Source organism: Dermacentor albipictus, chromosome 7, assembly GCF_038994185.2.
Source record: "Dermacentor albipictus isolate Rhodes 1998 colony chromosome 7, USDA_Dalb.pri_finalv2, whole genome shotgun sequence".
NCBI lineage: Eukaryota > Metazoa > Arthropoda > Arachnida > Ixodida > Ixodidae > Dermacentor > Dermacentor albipictus.
In genome coordinates, this window is record NC_091827.1 from 37668769 (window position 1) to 37690019 (window position 21251).

Here is a 21251-nt window from a genome sequence, read left to right on the forward strand (position 1 = left end):
GCGACATTGTCATGTCGATTACTCAAGGTTCGTTCCCATTTTTTTCACAGGCAACTTACTCGTTATTCACAAAGGAAATTGGATAGCCGGCCCTGCTTTTGTTCTTTTTTTTTTACTCTCTCCATTCACTTGTAATGCGGAGATCAAACAATGACTTACGACGCCCTGCCTCCTGGTTTCATGAAGTTCAATAGGAAGTGTTGCCTCTGCACACCGCAGTTGGTTCCTGGTCAATGCCACGCCATGATTGGTTTAACTGCACATTCGATGTACCACAGAAGGTACGCGAGACGTAGTAGCTCAGAGCCAGTTTCGACAATCCAGCGTCATTTAACGTGCACTCGGAATTTGCTGCAGCAGCGTTTTCTTACATTTCACCTTCATTACAACGAGGAAGCTGCCACTGTCGACACCTTTGGCGTTGACCACACTTAACTCCTCCTATGCTTAACCACATATTGCTATCCATTCGCTTTATGTAATTGTAGCTCACAAAACGATATGGGGACCTTCGGTTGCCCCTTTTCTTCGCTTTTAGCCTATGCTTTTCTGTGTTTGTTTTTACTTCCCGCACGACCTAGTCAAACAGTAGAGGAAGCGAAATTTCCGTAGCCTGCAGATATTCAAGAAGTAGTAGCCACTCTTGACGAAAGCTGCCCAATGCTGAGAGCCAAGAGCTGGCAGCCCTCGCCGGCCCGGAACCCCGCGGCAGGAATAGCCGGGCAGGGCTTGTCGCGCGAGGCGACGGCTCAATTTTCCGACGACGCAAGAGGGCGGCGTCTTGTGTCCTCTATAGCACGTGCGCCATCTCCGGTTTGTCTGGTCGGCCCTCTGGCTCGAACGCTTGGCTGGCGACGCACAGCTCCACATGCGAGAGGGCGCTCTTTATGTAAAGCCGGCGTCGGCGGAAGGACGCAGGAAGTGCCTGGCCGCCCCGATGAAGATCCTCTCCGTCTCCTCAGCGAAGTGGGGACGCGAACTGAGAGCGCGGCACGCGACCAGCACCGGATGCGGGCCTCGAACCTTTGTAGCTTGTGGCGGTAACAGCGTGGTAACATCGTGGTAACATCGTGGTAACAGCGTGGTAACGGCGTCGTCAAGAAAGTTGAGCTACTTACGGAAGCAGGGTCAAGTGTCCTTAACCTTTCCTGCTCCTACTTTCGTTTTCTGAACAAAGAAATTTAGGCTCTCTTCAACGGGTTCATGGGAGTGGCTTGTTGGGCTAGTTGTTACACGGTTATACTAGGAAAATGCTAGCAGACTTGAGAGTAGAAAAAATCAAGAGGCAGGCATAGACAAAGAGGCAGTAAGGTGACCAGCCACCTTCCCGTCTCTTTGTCTATATCTGCCTCTTGATTTTTTCTACTCTCACGTTTGCTGGAATTTTTCTAGTATAATCTCTTCAACAGAACCGCAAACCGAGAATTAAAGGTAAGGTAACGTAAATCCTAAAAGACTTCTTTTTTAAAGAAAAACATTTATAGCACAGGCCACTTACCAGCGCCAAAAACTTGAAGCTTCGGCATCCGTACAGATCCCGTGTTCGCCATGAGCCGATCGCCACGATAATTATGCATGCATGATTCAGCACTCAATTGCCTCAGGGTTTGAGAATAGGCGCTGTCAAGGGGCAAGACAACTTGGAGAACGTGTTTTCCAGAACCTGGGGTGAGTGCGCAAGCATACATAAACGACATGAACGAATCTTGTGGTGACCGACCTATTATGAACAAGGGATCCACAGATATTTCGGAACTTCAAGTTTTGCTTGCTTTCTTGGCGTAAGTCAGTGGCGTGTTGTACTAATGATACATTTACCTGACCATACGGTGATCTGTCGAACTATTGATGACATCAGTTTGTCTATTTTATGTGAGAGCCGTCTGCCATTTGCTAAGTATGCTGCGTAGAGCTTGCCAAGTCTCAAACTTATAAGGTCCAGTCATGAGTATCTGATGATTAAGCACAAATTATTCAGAGATCACTTTCATACTGGATCCAATACATTCAACACGCCTTAAGAGGATAACTCCAAAGATGCAACGAGCACGCTTAGACTTCGCACGCAGGAACATATGGACGTTCTGAATTTTAGAGAGATTCGATGATCTGCTTCACAATGTCCTCACAGTATGCAATTGGGGCTGCTGGTACTTTGACTTGTCAGATTAGTTCTGGCTTTTCCATTTTTCTGTTTCAGATATTTCTTGTAAAACATTATAATTTTCACAGGAATCATGGGACAGGAAATGCTTTCAAACCTACCTGGTAGAATGATTTCTGTTACTATCATCAGGAAGAGAGGCCCCACAGGGGTCTCGTATGCATCGCAATTCGGGGCCATCCGGCTTTCGAATTGGCATCTTTGGGAGTCAGTAAGGCACGTTGAAGCTTGGAGGCTATATCACAACGGCAGTGCCTCTCCAAAACAGCGTGTACAATACTGCTATTCCTTCTTACTCCAGGAATCAATACGTACCCGTGGAAAATTACAATCATGTCATACTGCGAAGTGTGCTTTGCGAATGTTATAGATTACAGAACCAAGATTTAGAAATAAAATTTTGCTGGATACTTAGTCGGATAGTTACACCAGGCATTTAAGGTTAGCTTTGAATGCGAAAGACCTGCAGATTACAGAGCTTTCATTACGCTATCAGGAACACAGGATTAACGTTGGACGAAGTCTTCGTACGTTGGACGAAGACTTCGTAAATTCTGCCATAGGGTCTGAATAGTGGAACTCCACTCTGCCCTTCCCCTTAAGACAATGAAAAAATTGTCTTCGGAGGAGCTCTTCTGCGAAGCAATACTGTGTGGACAAGGAATTCGACGCATAAGACTGACCCCCAAGTTCCTCTTTCCGAATGAGCAACAGCTTATGTATAACGCCGACTTTAATTATTCACTTACAGTTCTACGCGTTTTGGTCAACTCCTAGGACTATGAAAAGGAAACACTTTTTACATGTATTATAGGTACCAATTACTCCTCCATCCAACACTTTTACTCGGAGAAGTGCCTCTAATTCTGCCTGAAAACGCAATCACGTATTTGGGTACAACAAAGCCTACGCGAACTGTAGCATAGTTCAGCGGGATAGTCAGTCCTTCACTTTACGTCCCCGCCAAGAACTTTTTTCATTATAACTTTAATAAACATTCTGTTGGCGTACCCCAGTCGCTTTGGTTGCCGCGCCACAAAAAATTCAAGTTTGATTTTCTTTTACTTATCCCTACGTCAAAACAGTTTTATGAAAACAGACTTCAGCTTTGCACGACTATATGAAACGTGGACAGTGCAAGCGGATCACCAATGTTGGAGAAGAGACGGAAAAGCTGTGCCCTCATTGTACGTTGGTTTTAGTGGTTTGTTTCCTTCACCTATTTGTACCACAATAGTCCAGCAAAAAATAATGCCTCATGTAATACGTGAGAACAAATAATAGGATAGGATAGGATAGGATAGGATAGGATAGGAATAAGTTTAATAAAGTGCCGGCAAACGACGATTTAACGAGTCGTGACGCTGGCCAAGCGTCGACCCGGGGTTATACCCTACTCTGCACTAGCCCAGTTGGGCCCGTTTGTAGTGGGTCATGAGGCTTGTGCTTTTGGAGCGCACCCCGGGCCTGCTGGACGGCCCATAGTTGTGAGTCCTTGTCTGCAGACTGCAGTGCACTTTGAAGTTCTGGCGGGTAAGTCCTCGAGGTAGCTGCCGTCGGGAACCTGGCACAGTCCCACATGTTTTGTACAGATTTAGTTTTTAGAAGGCTGCATTTGCACAACGATTTTCGGCTGCTCAAGTTGCCTGCGCGCAACTTTTCACGCAGAACCCTACCATAGAATTCGTTTTATGGGAAACAAAGAAATTCATTCATTCATTCATTCGTGAGTATGGGTCGGGGCAAGCTTAGTTGGAGATGAATAGAGTAGTTAAGAAAATCATAATAACTGCACCAGATTTCTTATAAAGCAATATCGTTGAAGAGATATCTTGTATTTAAAGGTATACTCAGCGGCTATCTTGGCAATACGAATCGTGTTGATAGCCCTCGCAGATTAGTTTTGACTGTATTGTACTGCAGGTTAGAACCTATGCCAGATGGGGTTAAAAAAAAAGAGTGAAGATCCTCGGTTCAACATGTCAGCACGTCAAGGCGCGGTCGAAACGTTTCTGTGTTAGCGACACTCATCATCATCATCATCATCATCATCATCATCATCAACAACAACAACAACAACAACAACAACAACAACAACAACCTGACTACGCCCACTGCAGGGCAAATGCCTCTTCTATACTTTTCCAACTACCCTGGTCATGTACTAATTGCGGCTGTGCTGGCTCTACGAATTTCTTAATCTCATCCACCCACCTAACTTTTTGCCGCCCCCTGCTGCGTTTCCCATCCGTTGGAATCCAGCCCGTAAACCTTAATCACCACCGGTTATCTTCCCTCCTCATTAGATGTCGACACTCTTAATTTGTCTTAAACGCAGAGATGATCTAAACCTGCAGTCTTATGAATTCCCGAAGTCTCCTAGCTTTCCCGCCGTAACCAACGGCTGAAAACACCCGTCCGCTGCAAGGTGACCTTTCGGTCCCTGACATCACAGAGGCAGCCGGACGGACGTTCCAGTGCCGAGACCTATACTACATCGACTGAGACGCCCGATGCAACTGTGTACACGTCGTATCAGCGCTGACAGCCGCTACTCGAACGTGCCACGCCACCACGCCTGGCTTCTATAAAACATCCTGCCAAGGTATATCCAGTGCGCGTCGATTTGAAAGTGAAATTTCCTCGGCCGCGCGCTTCAACTTCCGACGCCGCAACGGGTATCGCCCCTTTTGTATCGGACCGGAGTGACAAATGCGGCCTTGTTCTGACGCCTTTTGCCTTTTTCTTCGTCGTTCTTCATATCCTTTTCTTCCTCTTGTTTTCTTATGTTTCGTTTCTCTTTTTCTGCCCGTGTCTGTTTACATATTCGGCGTGCTGCCGTTTCTACGCCCCCTGCGTCCCGTATGGAGTCGGCCCGACAGTTAGTAATAACAACAAAGTGCTCCAGCGCGTAGACTTTTGCAGGCCCTTCGGTATAAGACACTGCCCCTTCTCTATTTTCTTCTCCTTTCCCATTTCTTCTCTCTCTCTCAACTCTACATATGGCGTGTCCGGAGTACGGAAGCGCAGCTGGAGGGAGACGTTGGGGGTTGGGCGGGGGTGGTGGGGGGAGAGAGGGCTGGCTAAGCTCGCCCTTTCCCCGCTGTCTGGTGTTTGCGTGGATACATGTTACGCGCGGGCCCGCACTTCAGGGATTCTTCCCCCTCTCCCATCACCAAGGCTGGTTCCCGTGCCCTCCCCCACTTTCATCATGCACTCTTGCCACGCATGAGGGGCCACCACGTCCCCCCTTCGTCCCCTCACGACCCCCCCCCGCCCCATACCCCTGCTTCTTGGGCACCCTCCGGACTCTCCTCCCCCTCCCCTCCCCCTTGCACGTTATTTCGTTTATTCTTTTCTTGATTTCTTGTGTTCTTGTTCCCTGTACCAAAGAAGCTGAGAAACTCCCCCACCACGCACTGTCTTAGCGCCCAGCCCGTGCAACGGTTTTTCGCTGATACCCACGAGCGCACTTTCTCCTCTGCCGTGGGTTCGATGAGAAGGCCGGCGGCCGTCGGGAACCGGGGCTGGAGTCCGACGGTGTGTTTCGAAGACTGCGCGACGACGTCGACGTCGGTCGTGGGCTCGGAGTGCTTCGTCCTTTCCGTCGCGGTGCCCGTGAACGTGACCGGCGTGCGCGCGAGAGGAATTATGTGTGTGCCGCCCGTGGATTGCGCTTGCCCGGAACGGCATTGAAGAAGCCGTCCTTGCGGAGGTGAGACGCGGAATCGCGGTGCCTCCTTACTACGGCGATTACTCAAAAAGAACCGCGTGCTTTGCTTTCGAGTGGTCTCTGGTCACTCGCAGTACGCGGTGCGCTTTCGAATTACTGCAAGCAGTGTGCGTGCAGCTGTAAGCAGTGCTGTTTGGTGGTTCGGGGTTTTCTGACGCTTTTAGAACTCACGAGTGGGTTGTTTAACCAAATTGTATACTACAGTGGGAAATTACATAATTATAAATAAAGTAAACGAAGCCCGAAAGACGCAAGAAGGAAATGTGCGGCACTGAATTGTTGTTGTATAGGAGCTACCAGCAGCAGGCACAGGGCAAGTGGCGTAACGCTTGGGACCGACAATCAAGGAGCAAATGGGTTACTTGAGTGAGTGAGTGAAACAACTTTGTTCGGTCCACAATAGACGCGAGTAAACTCAACGTCACCTGGCTAATTAATTTACGAGACATTTTCGATTAACTGTCATTGAGAATTTCTAAAAAAAATATTACGTGCTATCTATTACGGTCACTGCAGCAAGATTGTTCTGTGCGAATATGGAGATACCTTATATACAAGAAAGCCAGCAGGCTGGGACGGCCCTTTACGCTATATGGCGACCGTGTTAGTACTACACGTGAGGGAAAAGGCGCAGCAACAGCTACGTGTTAAGACATCATTCGATTTCAATTGAAGTCATAGCGCTGTATTGACAGGGACATGAAAGACGACAGGACGCGCAACGAGCCGACAGGACGTCGATTTGTGGTCTTGTTGTTGCTGCTGATGTTGTTTCCTCTGCGGAAGTTTGGCTGCGCTAATTTCGTCCTTTTTTCCTTCGTCGTGTTGTCTTTCGTTCGCGGGAAACTGAATTATGCGGTAAATGGATGGTGGAAAGGATTTTGCGACAATGCCTACGATGGCATGGCGCCAGAAACTGATATTGAAGTTTCTTTTTTTTTATGTACTGTGAGGCTCTAGAGATCAACTGAAAGCGAGGCGCACTTCCAAACAGACAGTGCGGTCCAGTTCATTGATCTGCGCACCAATCGCCAAAGCCCGAGAAACGACGCAGCCAAAGTTTGGCCGCCTTCCCAAGATGACGTATTTCTCCATGGTTCTAGCTTGTCAAGGAGGTTGCCGCTGACTGACAAGACTTCGGCGTTCGGCTGCACCTACACGCCCCCACAATTATGCACACTTGCATACACGTAGGCGTGCTCGCACACACTTACGCACAACGGCCTATACAGAAGATAAAGGATATTAGAGAGACGATGTTATACGGAACAACTATTCGTAGAGGTCACACGAACACAGAAACACACGAACACGCAGTAACTCTCAGAACAACAGCGCTGTGTAGGACACCCAGACACCCGTGAACCTCAATCGCTCGCACAGACGCACCAACGCACACACGAATAATTGATAGAAGATCGAAAATATTCCACCGAAGGCAATGTATGAATCGAAAGAAAGTTTGTTACCTTCGGGCGGCCCGAATGATGAACTTTTTTAATCCCAGGACGACGAAAATTTTTAGCGCCAACTGTCGAATCGAATCGGAACGCTTGTTTTCAAAAACATTAACAGGTATACAATACGCTATTTCAATTAGAGAATATTGAGGTTCGCTGGAGAAAATTATGTCTACGTCGACGTAAGAAACCTGCAGGCAGCCTAGGGAAGAAGCATTCTCGACCGAGTAGCTAAACTGCAAAATATCGTAAAAAATAATAAACACATGCTCGATCCGCATATTCTCTCAGAATCCTGCGCCTCTCAAGGTCGGCCCACTGTTCTCGTGAGAAACGGATTAACAATACGCGTTTGAGGTGGCCTTATAATGCATTTCTGTATTTTTTTTTCGCCCAGAAGGAGTAATTCAACAACCATTCACACGCCATAGTATTAGTGCGCGAGCGAATATTGAAAAAAAAATCTCTAATATAAAACTGGCGTGTCGAATACCACTCGGGCTAATCGACTCGTGTTCGAAAACCAGGTTATTCGCGCGACCTAACAGTCGATAATCGTTTTATTAAAACCAAAAGTGACGACATGTCGTATGATGGATGCTAAACGAATATTCGAAACGCAAGGAGGTGAAGCCCAATGCTTTACAGAGAAAGAGAATGGGAAACGATTTCATTTTGGAGTTGCGGTCGCCGCCATCTTGGAGTGCAATGGGAACATTATCGCAGTTTCGTGCGGAACGACGTCAAGTTAAAGCATCCGTGAAATGGCCAATGAACGTGTACGATAATCTACGTGCATGATATTAAGTTACAATGCTGTGTCTTAAGGTACTGTGGGTGAACAGCCAGAATCAACGACCCTCTGAAGGCTGATGTGCAGCACCTGCATAAGGTAGTATGCGATATCTTTTTTTTAAAACATTGTTAAGAAGCTGCCCCGTCTGACCATCAAATAGTCATCAAAGCCTCTGTAACTAGCCTGTCTGAACAAAATTAGTGTGTAGGACTATTTATGGAAGTGATTAACCAGTGCTAACCGTCCATGATGGCGGATCTCTAACGCCTCCATAAGATAGCTCTGTAATTTGTTTTTATGGAGCCGTTAAATATCTGCTATGACAAGCTAATGATCGGGATAATCATGCCTAATGAAGAAAAACGGTATTATAATTTATTATTGTTATTCATGAAAATGGCCGCACAAATGCGTTGAGCGTTTCAAGTATTCTGGGACGCCATGGCACTCGGTACGCACAAAACTGCGCGAATATTGGTGCTACAGTACAGCCGCATGTTGACCGTGAACCGAAAACGAACGCAGATAGAAGGACAAGTGTGTGGGAAGGCACTGAAGTCTAGCTGGATTGTGCTTAGACTGCGCGCAAACCAATTAAAAGTCCTGATCTTGATTAGCCTTATGTCGGCGTCTCCTCAAGAAATGGCATCCTAGCATTGTGTGTCGTTGACTCTGATCGTGCTGGCGCGGGTCTTCCGCGTCGCTGGTACGTGTACCAGGTCTCTTGCTTGTCGGAGAGCTTCGCGAAACCGCTTGACTCCCTACGACGTCAACCACGCGCACACAAGGAAACGAAATTCGTGAGGAAGAGGTAAAAAAGAGCAAGAAAAGACGAAAGTGGGGTGAATCAAGTGAAACGCGGAGACCAAGAACGAAAATAAAAGTGTCACACCGAGGGTACTCCGAACTCGGTGACATAGTAAGCCCTCGAGGAGACGGAGTCTCCCATCTCCTTGGGCTCCGGAGGCGGAGGAGGGGCACGTTCGTCGCCACGGCGGCTAAGTGGGCGAGCAGTAACAATGACATCTTTATGGGACCGGCGATACCCGTAAGTCTACACCGCGGCCTTCTCCAAACATCGGGTGACATTCGCAAGGCCCTGGCGGCGGCCCCTCTGCCTGGACCGCGAAGGGACGGGCAGCGAGTCTCGCCAGGCCGCTGCCGCGTTGAAACGAGATAGGGTCTCGACCTTCTTCTATGAGTTGCTTCGCGAGGCGCCCGGCAGACGCGATAGTTTGGTTGTGTGGCGCTTTTCTAACACGGTTTTCGAACTCCTCGTTTCTTTCTTTCCTTTCTTTTTTTTTTTGTTTTTGTGTCGTGTCACTACGATTCCGAGACAAGGACTCCCTTGTTCGCTTCAATCGCAAAACGGTTGCCATCGTCACTGAACGATTTCTGCACGCGCTCGCAGAAGAGCAGTCTGCAACTAGACAGAAGGAAGGTTTCTGGAAACCGTACGGCGATGATGGATGGAAAATACGGAGCTGCAGTAGTTAGTGTGACTCATTTGCTGTTAGAGCTTAGCCAGGTTTCCCGAGGTTGATTGATTGTAGCGCCTTTATCTGTCTTCTTGTCACACACAACATCGGTCGTGCCACGGGAGAGAATGACGTTCGTAGTGCGTAGATTATGAAATGTTCTGAATATTAGCGTTCCGGAAATGGTTCACCGAGGATGCGCTTCATTCTGGATGCATTTCATGGCCTCGAGAATGAGCGTTCTCTGCTGTTTCATGACATGCAGTATATGGATACAATCACTGATGCCGCGTTCTTATGAGAATTGTATCGTCGGCCAACTTAGTGCAGTAACGTCCCATACATGCCTATGGCGTATGTTTCATAACAACCCGCCGTGGTTGCTCAGTAGCTATGGTGTTGGGCTGCTGAGCACGAGGTCGCGGGATCGAATCCCGGCCACGGCGGCCGCATTTCGATGGGGGCGAAATGCGAAAACACACGTGTACTTAGATTTGGGTGCACGATAAAGAACGCCAGGTGGTCTAAATTTCCGGAGTCCTCCACTACGGCCTGCCTCGTAATCAGAAAGTGGTTTTGGCACGTGAAACCTCATAATTTTTTTATTTTTCATAACACAAATATGTTCAGTTAACAGCAAGAAGTTCGCAACAGCGCCTTCGTCAGAAAAAAAAGCAAGGATTTCTTCTTGTGGTGTCCCGCGTGACGCAAAGGCTTATAGCCGATACTTTAGCTGACTGTTACATTGGACGATTCTAGTACATGCATATTTATCATACACATTGAAGTTCCACTGAACTAACACTGCACTTTCAATAATCGCGGCCCTCCTAACCGTTACATTGGACCATGTGTTCGTATCGGTTAATGGAACGAGGTCTGCAGAAATTACACCCGAATAACCCAGGAGGTGAATGCGAAGTCAGCACGGTACTCTGACTAAGGGGCCTCGTGGTGTAAAAACGATCTTTCTTGGCGTTTTAGGCAACGAAAGGGGTCAAGGTCAGAAGTGACAAGGCTGCGGGCCATTTATGATATCACTCCAGTACGGTAATCGTCTAGTTGCCTTTGACTATGGGCGTCGTAATTGTTGCGTTGCTAAAATTATCTGCAGCAAAACAAGTTGCGCATAAACACCGTGTTCGTTTTTCTTTTTTCTTAATGGGCGGCGATCTGCCGGGAAATGACATGTTTAGAAGGCTTCGAAGAAAATTAGTGGGCGGCTTGGTCTGTTATTTTCTTTTTCGCTGCTGCTGCAGTTCAAGCTTTTTTATTATGTGGCTCCCACCAGAACTGCGCCGTCAGTATGTTGCGACATATTAATCACTGGGTACAGTAGCAACGTTAAGCTCACGTCTAAAGTCACTTTCTTTTTTACCCGTTACTTCTACAATTTGTCTCGGGCGGGATAAAAACATTTGCTGGAGAACCATGCCCAACCGAGGTCTTGGGTATGGTTTGCTGGCTAGGTTGATTACATACAATGCGGCAGAAGAATAGAGTCTTTAAGCTCCAGTGAACATTACTTGCTATTACATTGACATCTGTAAGATGTCTTCAAGAGAGCAGAAACCTCTGCACGAACCATGCCAACTCAGCGGTTTAGATATGGTTACGGCCTGGAAATCATCTCGCAATCCCCCTACAAATGTGGCTGCAAAGACTCGCTTCCACTGCTGTCACTAACTGCCCAACCATAAGTCACCGCAGAAGATATAGATTGTGGCTAGGCTGCAGTAACATATCTCATCCGTGGCTTCTACACGATATCCTATGCGATAAACACCCACGAGTGGCCATTTCTCGGCATGGCGCCGATTGTGCCTCTATGCCAGCCTTGCTTCCTCGCCCAAAACTACTATCTGCCTACTCGTATGTAGGCCAATACTTTAAATAGAAAAGTAATGTAGGGAAGTCGGGGTACGCTTGGATTCGAGGGTGTGGTTTGGCCGCAACTGCCATACGCTGCCAACAGCAGAAAGCTCGATGCCGTCAGGTGGGATCAGATGCTGATTTCACCAGGACGCAAACAGTAGCTGCAATGTCTGAAACGAAGGTCATCATTAGGCGAAAGTGAACGTTCGAGGCGTTCGAGGGTGAAACGTTCGAAGGTGAACGTTCGTAGGTGAACGTTCAAATGTGAACGTTCGAAGGTGAAACGTTTGAGGCATCTCTTGGAACAATGTCAAAGGCCTGTCTACTTTGCGATGTCTTCGACGTACCTACACCACTCAGTGAAGTAGTAAATTGGGTCACGGCGGCATGCGATGACAGTCTGGCCGACTGATAACGGGCAAGCATTACGAGTAGCATCCCGACGATATTGCCCGCTCTTTTTGCAGCCGAATTCCTTTATTCGTGAGACTTGCATTCCATTAAAGTATTTTTTTTTTCTTGTCTGACCTTCCATATATCGGGTTCGCCGTTGAGGCCTGCCCCTTGATTCGAATGAATACTGTAGATTCCAGTGACGATGAGGTGCCGCAGCCCGCTAGAGCTTAATAGACAGAATAGAAAGGAAACAGAAAACCCTTGTACGGCACTGCCTCGGACGTGCTTTGTGACACGATATTCGTTCCCTACATGGCGAACGTGCCATTCCCCAGCTCTGCTGCTTCCGGGTTTGTGTCCGCGACTTAAGTTGGGCGTGCGTGATTCCTCCTCGTCACGCTATAGGTGCGGAGTTCACGGATGATTGGCGTATGTACGTGGCATATACGTGTAGCGTCGACAGAACTTGCGTGCGGCCACGCAACAGGTTGGCGTGCGCGTGACGGGTACAAATTAGGCCCGCGGTGCCCGTTTTTTTTTTCGTCGTGCGCAGATAGTACAAATGTGGTTCGCGCACCTGTCAGCACTGGAGCACGCTGTGGGCCAAGGCCCTCAGTATCGGTATTGATGAGCAGTGCCGAGAGAACGCATAGAACTAGGAAAAAAAATTGTGTGTGTAAAGAAACAGACATTACATGCAGGAAGAATGAGAGTAGCGCCGAATACAAACAAAGACGTCAATCCGGGAGCTCAGGTTCATTCAAGAAAGGTAAACACCAGGAGCGGACAACGTACTGACGAATCTACAGTTGTCTCTAAAATATTTTTCGTCATAGGTAGGTTTCCTCGGTTTGTCTGCTCCGGTATGAGCAGTGGCTGCCCGCTGCTCTCACGAACTGTTCTAGCAAGTAGCGTCTTCATCAAATGCACACGTCTAATTAAACATAATTGCAGAACTGTTTTCTGTATGTGCCCGTGTCTGCGAAGGGCACTCAAACTCCCGGATTGTTGTCATTTCATGCGTAAACTGTTGTACTTCCATTTACTTGATGCGTGGTTCCAAGCAAGAATAACGACAATTTCCTCGCGCACGAAGCTGCAATCCAGAATGTCGACCTAACCTGCTTTAGATTTGCGTTTGAAGCAGGCAAGATTTGAGTCCGTAAGAAGCGAGCAGAAGTAGGTGCATTACGGGAATGAACATGCATGCAGCATAGTCCCCACCAATAGCTTATATATATATATATATATATATATATATATATATATATATATATATATATATATATATATATATATATATATATATATATATATATATATATATATATATATATATATATATATAGATACACACACACCTTTAGCTCTCCAGAATTCTGCAGGTATGAGAAAGTATGGCAGAGGAAAAAAAAAGATGCCGTGTCCGTGTTTAGGCCTCCGTGTGGATTCTCGCGAACGTTTTTTTTTTTTTTTTTATCCTTCGATGGTCGTTTCTTCAGATGACACTAGACTGAAAGCTATTATGTGCCACTGCAAGCACGATTCCAGTTTGTCCAAACAATTTTATGTATTGCCGTAGTAGCAGTGGAATTAATCGTTGAATGTTCAATTTTATCCTAATATTTGTAATATGTGCGCACATTGTTAGTCACGCCATTATCCAGGTGATCTCATTGAGGATCGGGTAAAGATTGGGACGCGCAAAGTGAATTTGTTAGTTTTGGTAAATTAAGCAAGACAAAAACTTGTGTAATTTCCGCTGAGCAAGCTTCATAAAGTGGCCGAGAGCGCAATTTCGGCGTCAATCGCCAATGTAACAATATTTACCATAATTGAAGTAATTCACTTTCTAAACTTGTGACCTTCGGGGCAGGTCTTATAATAATTGTATATAATTGAATTCAGCCAAAACTGAAAGCAATAGCTTTCTGTAGAAAACATGTGACTAGCGTATCTTTCAAAAGATACGGAACCATAACATGAAACGAAATGCGTGCTGGCGGTGCCCCATGTACCATTTTTTCCACAGTGCAGAAACATGTTACAGCTGTTACTGCCAGTGCAGTACCACAGCAGCAGTAGAACACGACTGCATCATTGGCCGCAACTGCTTCAGCAGGCTTGATCCCAACCGCGGCGGTCGCATTTCGATGGAGTCAGAATACAAAAGATGCTCATGTACTGTGCATTCGGTGCGCGTTAGAGAAACTCAGATGTTCAAAATTATTCCGGAGTCGCCCACTACGGCACGCCTCGTAATCAGACTGCAGTTTCGGCACGTAAAACACTCGAATTTAAGTAGGAAACTGCTTCAGTGGCTAGTTTCCGGTTGGGATAGAAGCAATAGTAGTTAGTACACTACCACCACCGCCGTCATCACCGCACGACGAAGACAACAGCAGTAGCAACCACAACGTATCAATTCATGATTGTTTTACTTTCAACTTCCGTTGCACAAGGAAGGATTAGCGGTAGGAGATATAGGCAAGCTTCTACTACGGGTCTCGTTACTGGCAGGCCGACGCTATCCGTTAGCTTTCGAGGTACTGCGCAGAACTGTTGAGATCAAATGCAGTTCCAACACGTAACCGGCATCTACAAAACCCTCGTACCATGCTGGCCTCAGAGATGGATGCCAACGAAGACGCACTGGAACAGAGACAGGCGGGGTGGGCTCATCAGTCACGCATGTCAACAGTGTGTCGGGGTTTCAGAGCGAGCTGTTCGGTACAGCCCGATTATCCATAGATTGATCTCGACAACGGTGATGGACGCCTGCTCCTTGGATCAGCGTCGATCAGCTCAATCTAATGCAGTTTCGATCAATTCACCTTTATCCGCCGACGTCCCGAGTTTATCCGTGTGGTGGCTTTTCAGCATCGTCAATCGTGCTTTTGGGAAGGGCATCTCTCATTGTTCAGTGCTGATTGCCTCAAATGGATTACGACAAGTGGGAGTGACGTCTGCGTGGCTTTTGCTTGACGTCGCAGCCACGCAGGGTCTTCAAGCAAGCTACTACTGTCTTTATTTCTGCCGTTGGAAATTGTTTCTAAAGCAGTGCATAAAAGTTTTGCCATTGTTAGCGGTGCTTCAATTTTCTTTTGTTGCGCGGGGAATATTACCGCCAGTGGATGGCTATAAGAGAAATTAAACGTGAGCGAGCAGCACAAACCAAAACAGTGCTTGTTTTGTATGTGTGTAATGAAGCGTTATCATCTATATTCTAGTTGACATAGTAGTTCCTTCAAGTATCATGAACTGCCCGGAAAGAACTTGCCACTCGGACAAAAAGCGGATGACTTTAAGCACGTGTTTCTTATTCGCGTATAGGAAAGAGTGTGTGTGTTTGTTACAAAACATTAAGCAGCGCTACCCAATTGCGGCGGGAGAAAAGTATTGTCCATAAGCTCTCACCATATCATCATCATCATCATCACCAGCCTATGTTTAGGTGCACTGAAGGATCAAGGCCTCTCCCAGCGATCTTCAATTGCCCCTGTCTTGCGCTAGCTGAGTCCCAACATGCATCTGCAAAGTTCCTGATTTCGTCACCCCACCTAATTTTCTTCCGTTCTCGACTGCTCTTCCCTTGGCATCCATTCTGCAACTATTTATGATCCACTGTTTATCTATCCTACTCATTACATGGCCTGCCCGGCTACATTTTTTTCTGTCAATTATAATATACCTCCCCTGCTCTTCATATATACTACTCTCTCCCTGTCTCTTAAGGTTATGCCTAAAATTTTTCGTTCCGTCGCTTTTTGCTCAGTCCTTACTTGTTCAGCTTCTTGGTTAACCTCCAATTTTCCGCTCCAAGTTCCCCCCCCCAAGAAGTTTGCAGGGACGGCATGGTCACAATTAGTACATGACCGGGGTTGTTGGAGAAGTTTGGGAGAGGACTTTGCCCTGCAGTGGGCGTAACCAGGCTGATGATGATGATGATTCCGCCCCATATGTTAGCAACGATATCGTTACTTCATATTAAAAGAGAAATGTCAAAATGTTTGCCATTTTAACAGATCCAAGGACATGAGCGAATTTGCTATCCAATGTGCCATATCAGTCTTCTCACGATTAACAGCGCTCACAGAGGCGATGCCTCAGGCTGTAACCTGTTCAGACTGGCTTCAGCCTGAGGCGTCCGAGGCATCTCTAGCTGGACAACTGTTGACCCCTTCAAGCATCCATCTTTCTGTAAACCTCCGTCTGCTTGAATATTCTGAAAAGAAGTTAAAGAACGAAGGCTAGTCGAAAATCTATGTTGAAGGGACTACAGCGCTGAAACAGACGAAGGGAGAATTACAGGGACAGACGCAAGTGGCGGAAGCAGAAGCAGTACTTGCGCCCCTTCCCTGTGATTTGTACTTCGCCTCCTTCCGCGCTCTCGTCGCTCCAACGCGAATACTCTAATCGCCAACTCCAAAATCTGAAAAGTGTCCATTTCGAAATAGTTCCAACTGTTGCTGTGTCTTTCTACGACGCCGTCTGTTTTGTCCGCATCGATCTGACAGGCAGAGAAATCCCTGTTGTTCCAACTGTCGCTGTTTCCTTCCGCAGCACTGTCCGTTTTGTCCGCACTGATCTGACAAGCAGACGAATCTCCGTTCGGACAGAAGGCATCCGCAGGGCTTTGAGCTCGGGTTCGTCAGCCGCGGGGAAGCTTAGTGGATGAAGGAAGGGGGGGCGGGGAGTGTTAACCAGGGGTTGAGGGCACTGAGTTGGGCGCTCCTATTTTTGGGGCTCACGGGGCAGGGCCAGCCGGCACACGTGACGGAGCCGCCCGGCACGTGCAAATAAGCACTCGCCAGCACGCACCCCGCTCGCAATAGGAGGAAGGGACCCTCTGTGGCCGACCATGTGCGCCAGTCCATATATACGTTATACTAGCTGATGCCTCGACTTCGCCCGGCCCGGCCGAGCATATTGGGGGTGCTCCCCGAAGAAAGGGTCCAAGGGCTGGCTCTCGTCTTTTTCCTGGTGATTTTGCCGTAGTGTGTTTCTGCTTTCTTTCGTCGGCCTGTGAGCCCCTACGGCAAATGCCGCTTCCTGCCGGATCAGCACTCCTTCCCTTGCACGCGTGCTCGAATAACGAGCTTCTGTGTACAGTAAGAGTCAACAATGTGTTCCTCTTCTTCCTTTTTTTCTTTTTTTCGTGTAATCCTCGCGTCTTAATTAGCAAAACAGCTAGCGCGGCAACGTCAAAGCACGAGAATAGATGCCCTGTCGAAACCTGTCCCGTCGAAGTGCGGAAGTTTTGTGCGACGTGTTTTATTGCGTTGTATTGCGTTCACGCTGGTAGGTTAAAATGGTGTCACACAAACTCTCCCAACTTCGAGTTCATTTAGAAAGAATCCTGAGCTCGATGAAAGTTAACGCAGATGAAGGCCTCAGTTGACAAAGATATGGCTGATTGAAAAATGGAGAAATTCAACATTTTGTTGTTTTACTCCATCGTGCCAATTACTAGCTTCGAGAGATGAAAACAACTCAAAGTACCCTCGATGAAAGTTCTGCGAAGGCTCAAGCGCGAAATGGCTAAAGCCTAATTAAAGCGGTTCATTTTTTTTATTCGAATTGACGCAAATCTCTCTAACTCTCTGAAAACAATGATGACTAGCTACACTTCTAACTTCTTACTATACGTCGCAAGTTTTTCTCTTTGTGTCTTTCTGGCTTTTTATTTATCTTTATTCTTTCAGAATGCTTAGGTTATTTTAATTTTACACGTGAGAGCAAATGGCAAACTGTTTGCGCTGCATCTTTCTGCTTTAAATTCCGCATCTTCGATGCCACATTGATTGTTCAACCTCACATAATGCGAGCTGTTTTTCCTCTAGTTTTTATTTATTTATTATCTGTTTGTTTGTTTTTATTTCAGAGCTTTGTAATTCGTTTTGATCCTGTATTTCAGATATTCTCACTTTACATGACAAATTAAAACCCATTCTGCTCTTTGTTTAAGTGACTATAGGCTATTTGTATATCTTAGTTCAAAGTGTAACTTTTTTTCATTGCGTGTGATTAGTTGCCTTCTATACACATTTATTTAGAAGTGTACTGCGGCACACTTGCTGCTGGACTTTGAAGGGGGCCGGAGCCTTGTCACGCTGCAGTTAGCGTCCTTTTTTCCGTCACCCTCATATTTCTCGTGTCGAAATAAAAGTTCCATTGATTGATCGATCGATCGATCGATTGATTGATTGATTGATTGATTGATTGATTGATTGATTGATTGATTGATTGATTGATTGATTGATTGATTGATTGATTGATTGATTGATTGATTGATTTTGATGCCCTCGCGAACTTTGTCCCCCGTCCTCCAGATGGCGCACTCGCTGACGCCGATCCCGCCGCCGCGGCCCGACTATCCGTGGCGGCCGCCAGTTTACGACGAGAGCGCCATCTGCCCCTGGGGAGCGACACCAAACGGCCCTCCTCCCGTCAAGCGACCCTGCTACGCATCAATCCGGCGAGGCCCCACCAGGTCAGCAGCGGATGGGGGCAGCCGTCGCGGAGTTCCCACGACAGCCCATAGAAAAAAATACGTTCGAATGATCTGTGCAAAGTACACAGGTTTTTTGCGATACAGACAAAGACAACCGCTTGACGAATTTATAACCCTTTAAATGTTACATTTTTCCGCTGAAGGTTACCGTCGTCTATTTTGAGTCACTTGCTTTCTCTAGCGCTGTGCGGCTGATGCCTTCCTGTCAAGGGAGTTATGTCGCCCTGATACGCGATTACGTTCGTAACCTAAATGTTCCTGAATCTGAACGTGGCCATAACCTGAACGGTGCGTAGCGTCAAAGAAAACGAAGTGTGCGAGAAAGATGACCATTATTCTTTGGGGGCAAGATATGCTCTGAACAGAGCATTTTTTTTCTTCTTAAGGTGCGGAATGTCTGCACTCTATATGAACAAGGGGAGTGTGGGATCTTCAAATAAAAGATGTACAATATTTAACTCTCACGAGAGAATACCGAGACTCGCCCCGGAAGATTAACTTCTCCTTGCTTGGGAACAAACGAAGAGACGGTACTTCCATGGGGAGTACGACATGTATTTTAAGGGATTCAAATATGAGGCAATCAGTTACTTCATTAAGGAAGCTGCCAGCACTCTGTATTTTTTTTTTCGTTGAGTGTTAAGCCTTCTGCGCTCATGGCCTCGGGCTTTTGAAGTACAAGTGCGTGCTGACATTGTGTCAGTACCCTGCTTGGCCGGGGAAAGAAGAGGGTAGCAAAACTACTATCGACACGTTAGCGACTTCTGTCGGCAGTTCGTCTGCGCACGCCGCACGGCCAAAAAGGACACGTCTCGAAATCCGTCTGCGCGATGTCTGTAGAAAGGTCGGGTAAACTCATTTTTGTAAGAAGAATGGTACATACGTTATGCCCACAAAGCCCAAACACAATTCCACAGCAAGGAAATCTATATTGCAGCTAAATCTACATTGCCACAGTACATTCCTACAAAGAAAGAGAAGAAACACCCAAATGTTTTATTTATGAATAAATTATTATGGTATGTCTACTTATATACAATTACTTGAGTTGATGAGTTATCCTCAACTGAAATTCTGCCTTAGCCTGTCGAAAACGCGACTATTAGTTCTGAATTATTATTTCCGCGTTTAAATTGGCATTTTCAGTACAAAGCCCGGCGTATCAACTACGAATACGTTTGCATTGTGCGGTCAAGAAATTAAGCATAACCGACAAGCTGCAATAATGTTATTCCTGCCGACGCTTTACTAGATGCATTTCACGTAACTTTGATATCTAGTCCGACGTACAATTACAGGGTTATAAAGATCAAGTGGTAAATTTTTGGGATGTTTTTGACTTTGACTCGGAAGAATTTTCGAGAGCTCAAACAAGACGCCCATTGCCAACGGTCACTTGACTTCAACCTAGCATCAAACGCAAAAAAATAAACACTTTGTTCTATTGCGGAGCTCGCTTTTCTATCTGAATGCCGTAGAGACTTACTTTCTGATTCGGTCTCGCCTCGCATACAAAACGACGTACTGCCTGATATAAAGAACATTGTTCGAGTTAATTTTCAACATTTCTGTCTTGCATCTACCACGATAGGAATATCGAACTTTACTCAGATGTGAAATGTCGGACCGTCCTGCGCAACCATTTGTCCCGCTGCCATGATTCGCTACAATATCGAAGGTTACGTAAGCTCATCGAGTACAGTTCTTCTCAATGGGCTTTCAGATTCTTTCTTTTTTTTTAAGGTTTATTTCAAAACGAGGAACATCGCAGGTCAAACGCACGTGTACTTAGATTTAGGTGCACGTTAAAGAACCCCAGGTGGTCGAAGTTTCCGGAGTCCTCCACTACGGCTTGCCTCATAATCAGAAAGTGGTTTTGGCACGTAAAACCTTATAATTTAATTTTTTAACATCGCAGGTTGCCGGAAGTATATGCCAGCGTTCTACCACCTGCTTTCTGGGAGGATGGCCATCAGCGAGCCGTCGCTTCTCAGCACCGAGATGCGTGGTGCAAGGCATGCCAGGTAGGTCGACCTTGATACTTCCTGCCTCTCAAGCCCCAATGACCCCTCTCCAGGCTACAGTGCGGCTTGCCAGGCGTCAGTTAATAGAAGCAGCTCTCACTGTACCTGTAATAGCAGCTTAGAAGCCATACCAATAGCTATAGTAGTAGTAGTAGTAGTAGTAGTAGTTGTAAGTAGTGATAGTAGTAGCACTAGTAGTAGTAGTAGTAGTAATAGTAGTAGTAGTAGTAGTAGTAGTAGTAGTAGTAGTAGTAGTAGTAGTAGTAGTAGTAGTAGTAGTAGTAGCAGTAGTTGTAGTAGTAGCATAATTCCTTTGGCGTAGCGCTCCCCAACGTTGAGCTAATAGAGAATTTTAGTGCGTCCGGTATTCAGGCAAGCGCGCGGGCGGTTTGCCGGATGAGCGGGGGCGTCAACGTGAGCGGCCAGATTGGTGGCGCCAGCTGGTGGTGGAAAGCTCGACCACACAAAGACAGAGCCCATTAGCATATCCTGCTTAGCTGCTGGCGCAAATTTTCAACAGTGGCGCAATCGTGTTCACCATGACGCCGCTGCCGAAAATTTGCAGCAGCAGCGAATCTGAATATAGTAGGTTTGTTGCAATTCTAGCTCTGTGTTTGTTTGGTTGAGGTCTACACCACCAGATGGCTGCACCGCTCCGGCCGCTCACGTTTGCGCCCCCGCAAATCCGGCAATCCGCCCAAGCCGCCCCCGTTTGCCGGAATAGCGGACAGGCGAAAAGTATCTAATGTTTCTCAGAGAACACGCACCGCAGCGTCCCCAAAATACATTAGATAGATTTAATACTGCGTAT

The 21251-nt window shown here is 46.8% G+C and overlaps 1 protein-coding gene across 8 annotated transcripts in view; it reads left to right on the forward strand.

Annotated features, from left to right (window-relative positions):
• The window catches only part of LOC135905678 (kinesin-like protein KIF26B), a 760359-nt gene that overhangs the window by 206344 nt on the left and 532764 nt on the right, over positions 1-21251 (forward strand). For all 8 annotated transcript variants that reach the window (XM_070521909.1, XM_070521906.1, XM_070521907.1 and 5 more), the window contains 2 exons: positions 18235-18395; positions 20335-20440. In XM_070521909.1, the coding sequence (XP_070378010.1) occupies positions 18235-18395; positions 20335-20440 (267 nt within the window). The remainder of the gene's footprint in view (positions 1-18234; positions 18396-20334; positions 20441-21251) is intronic.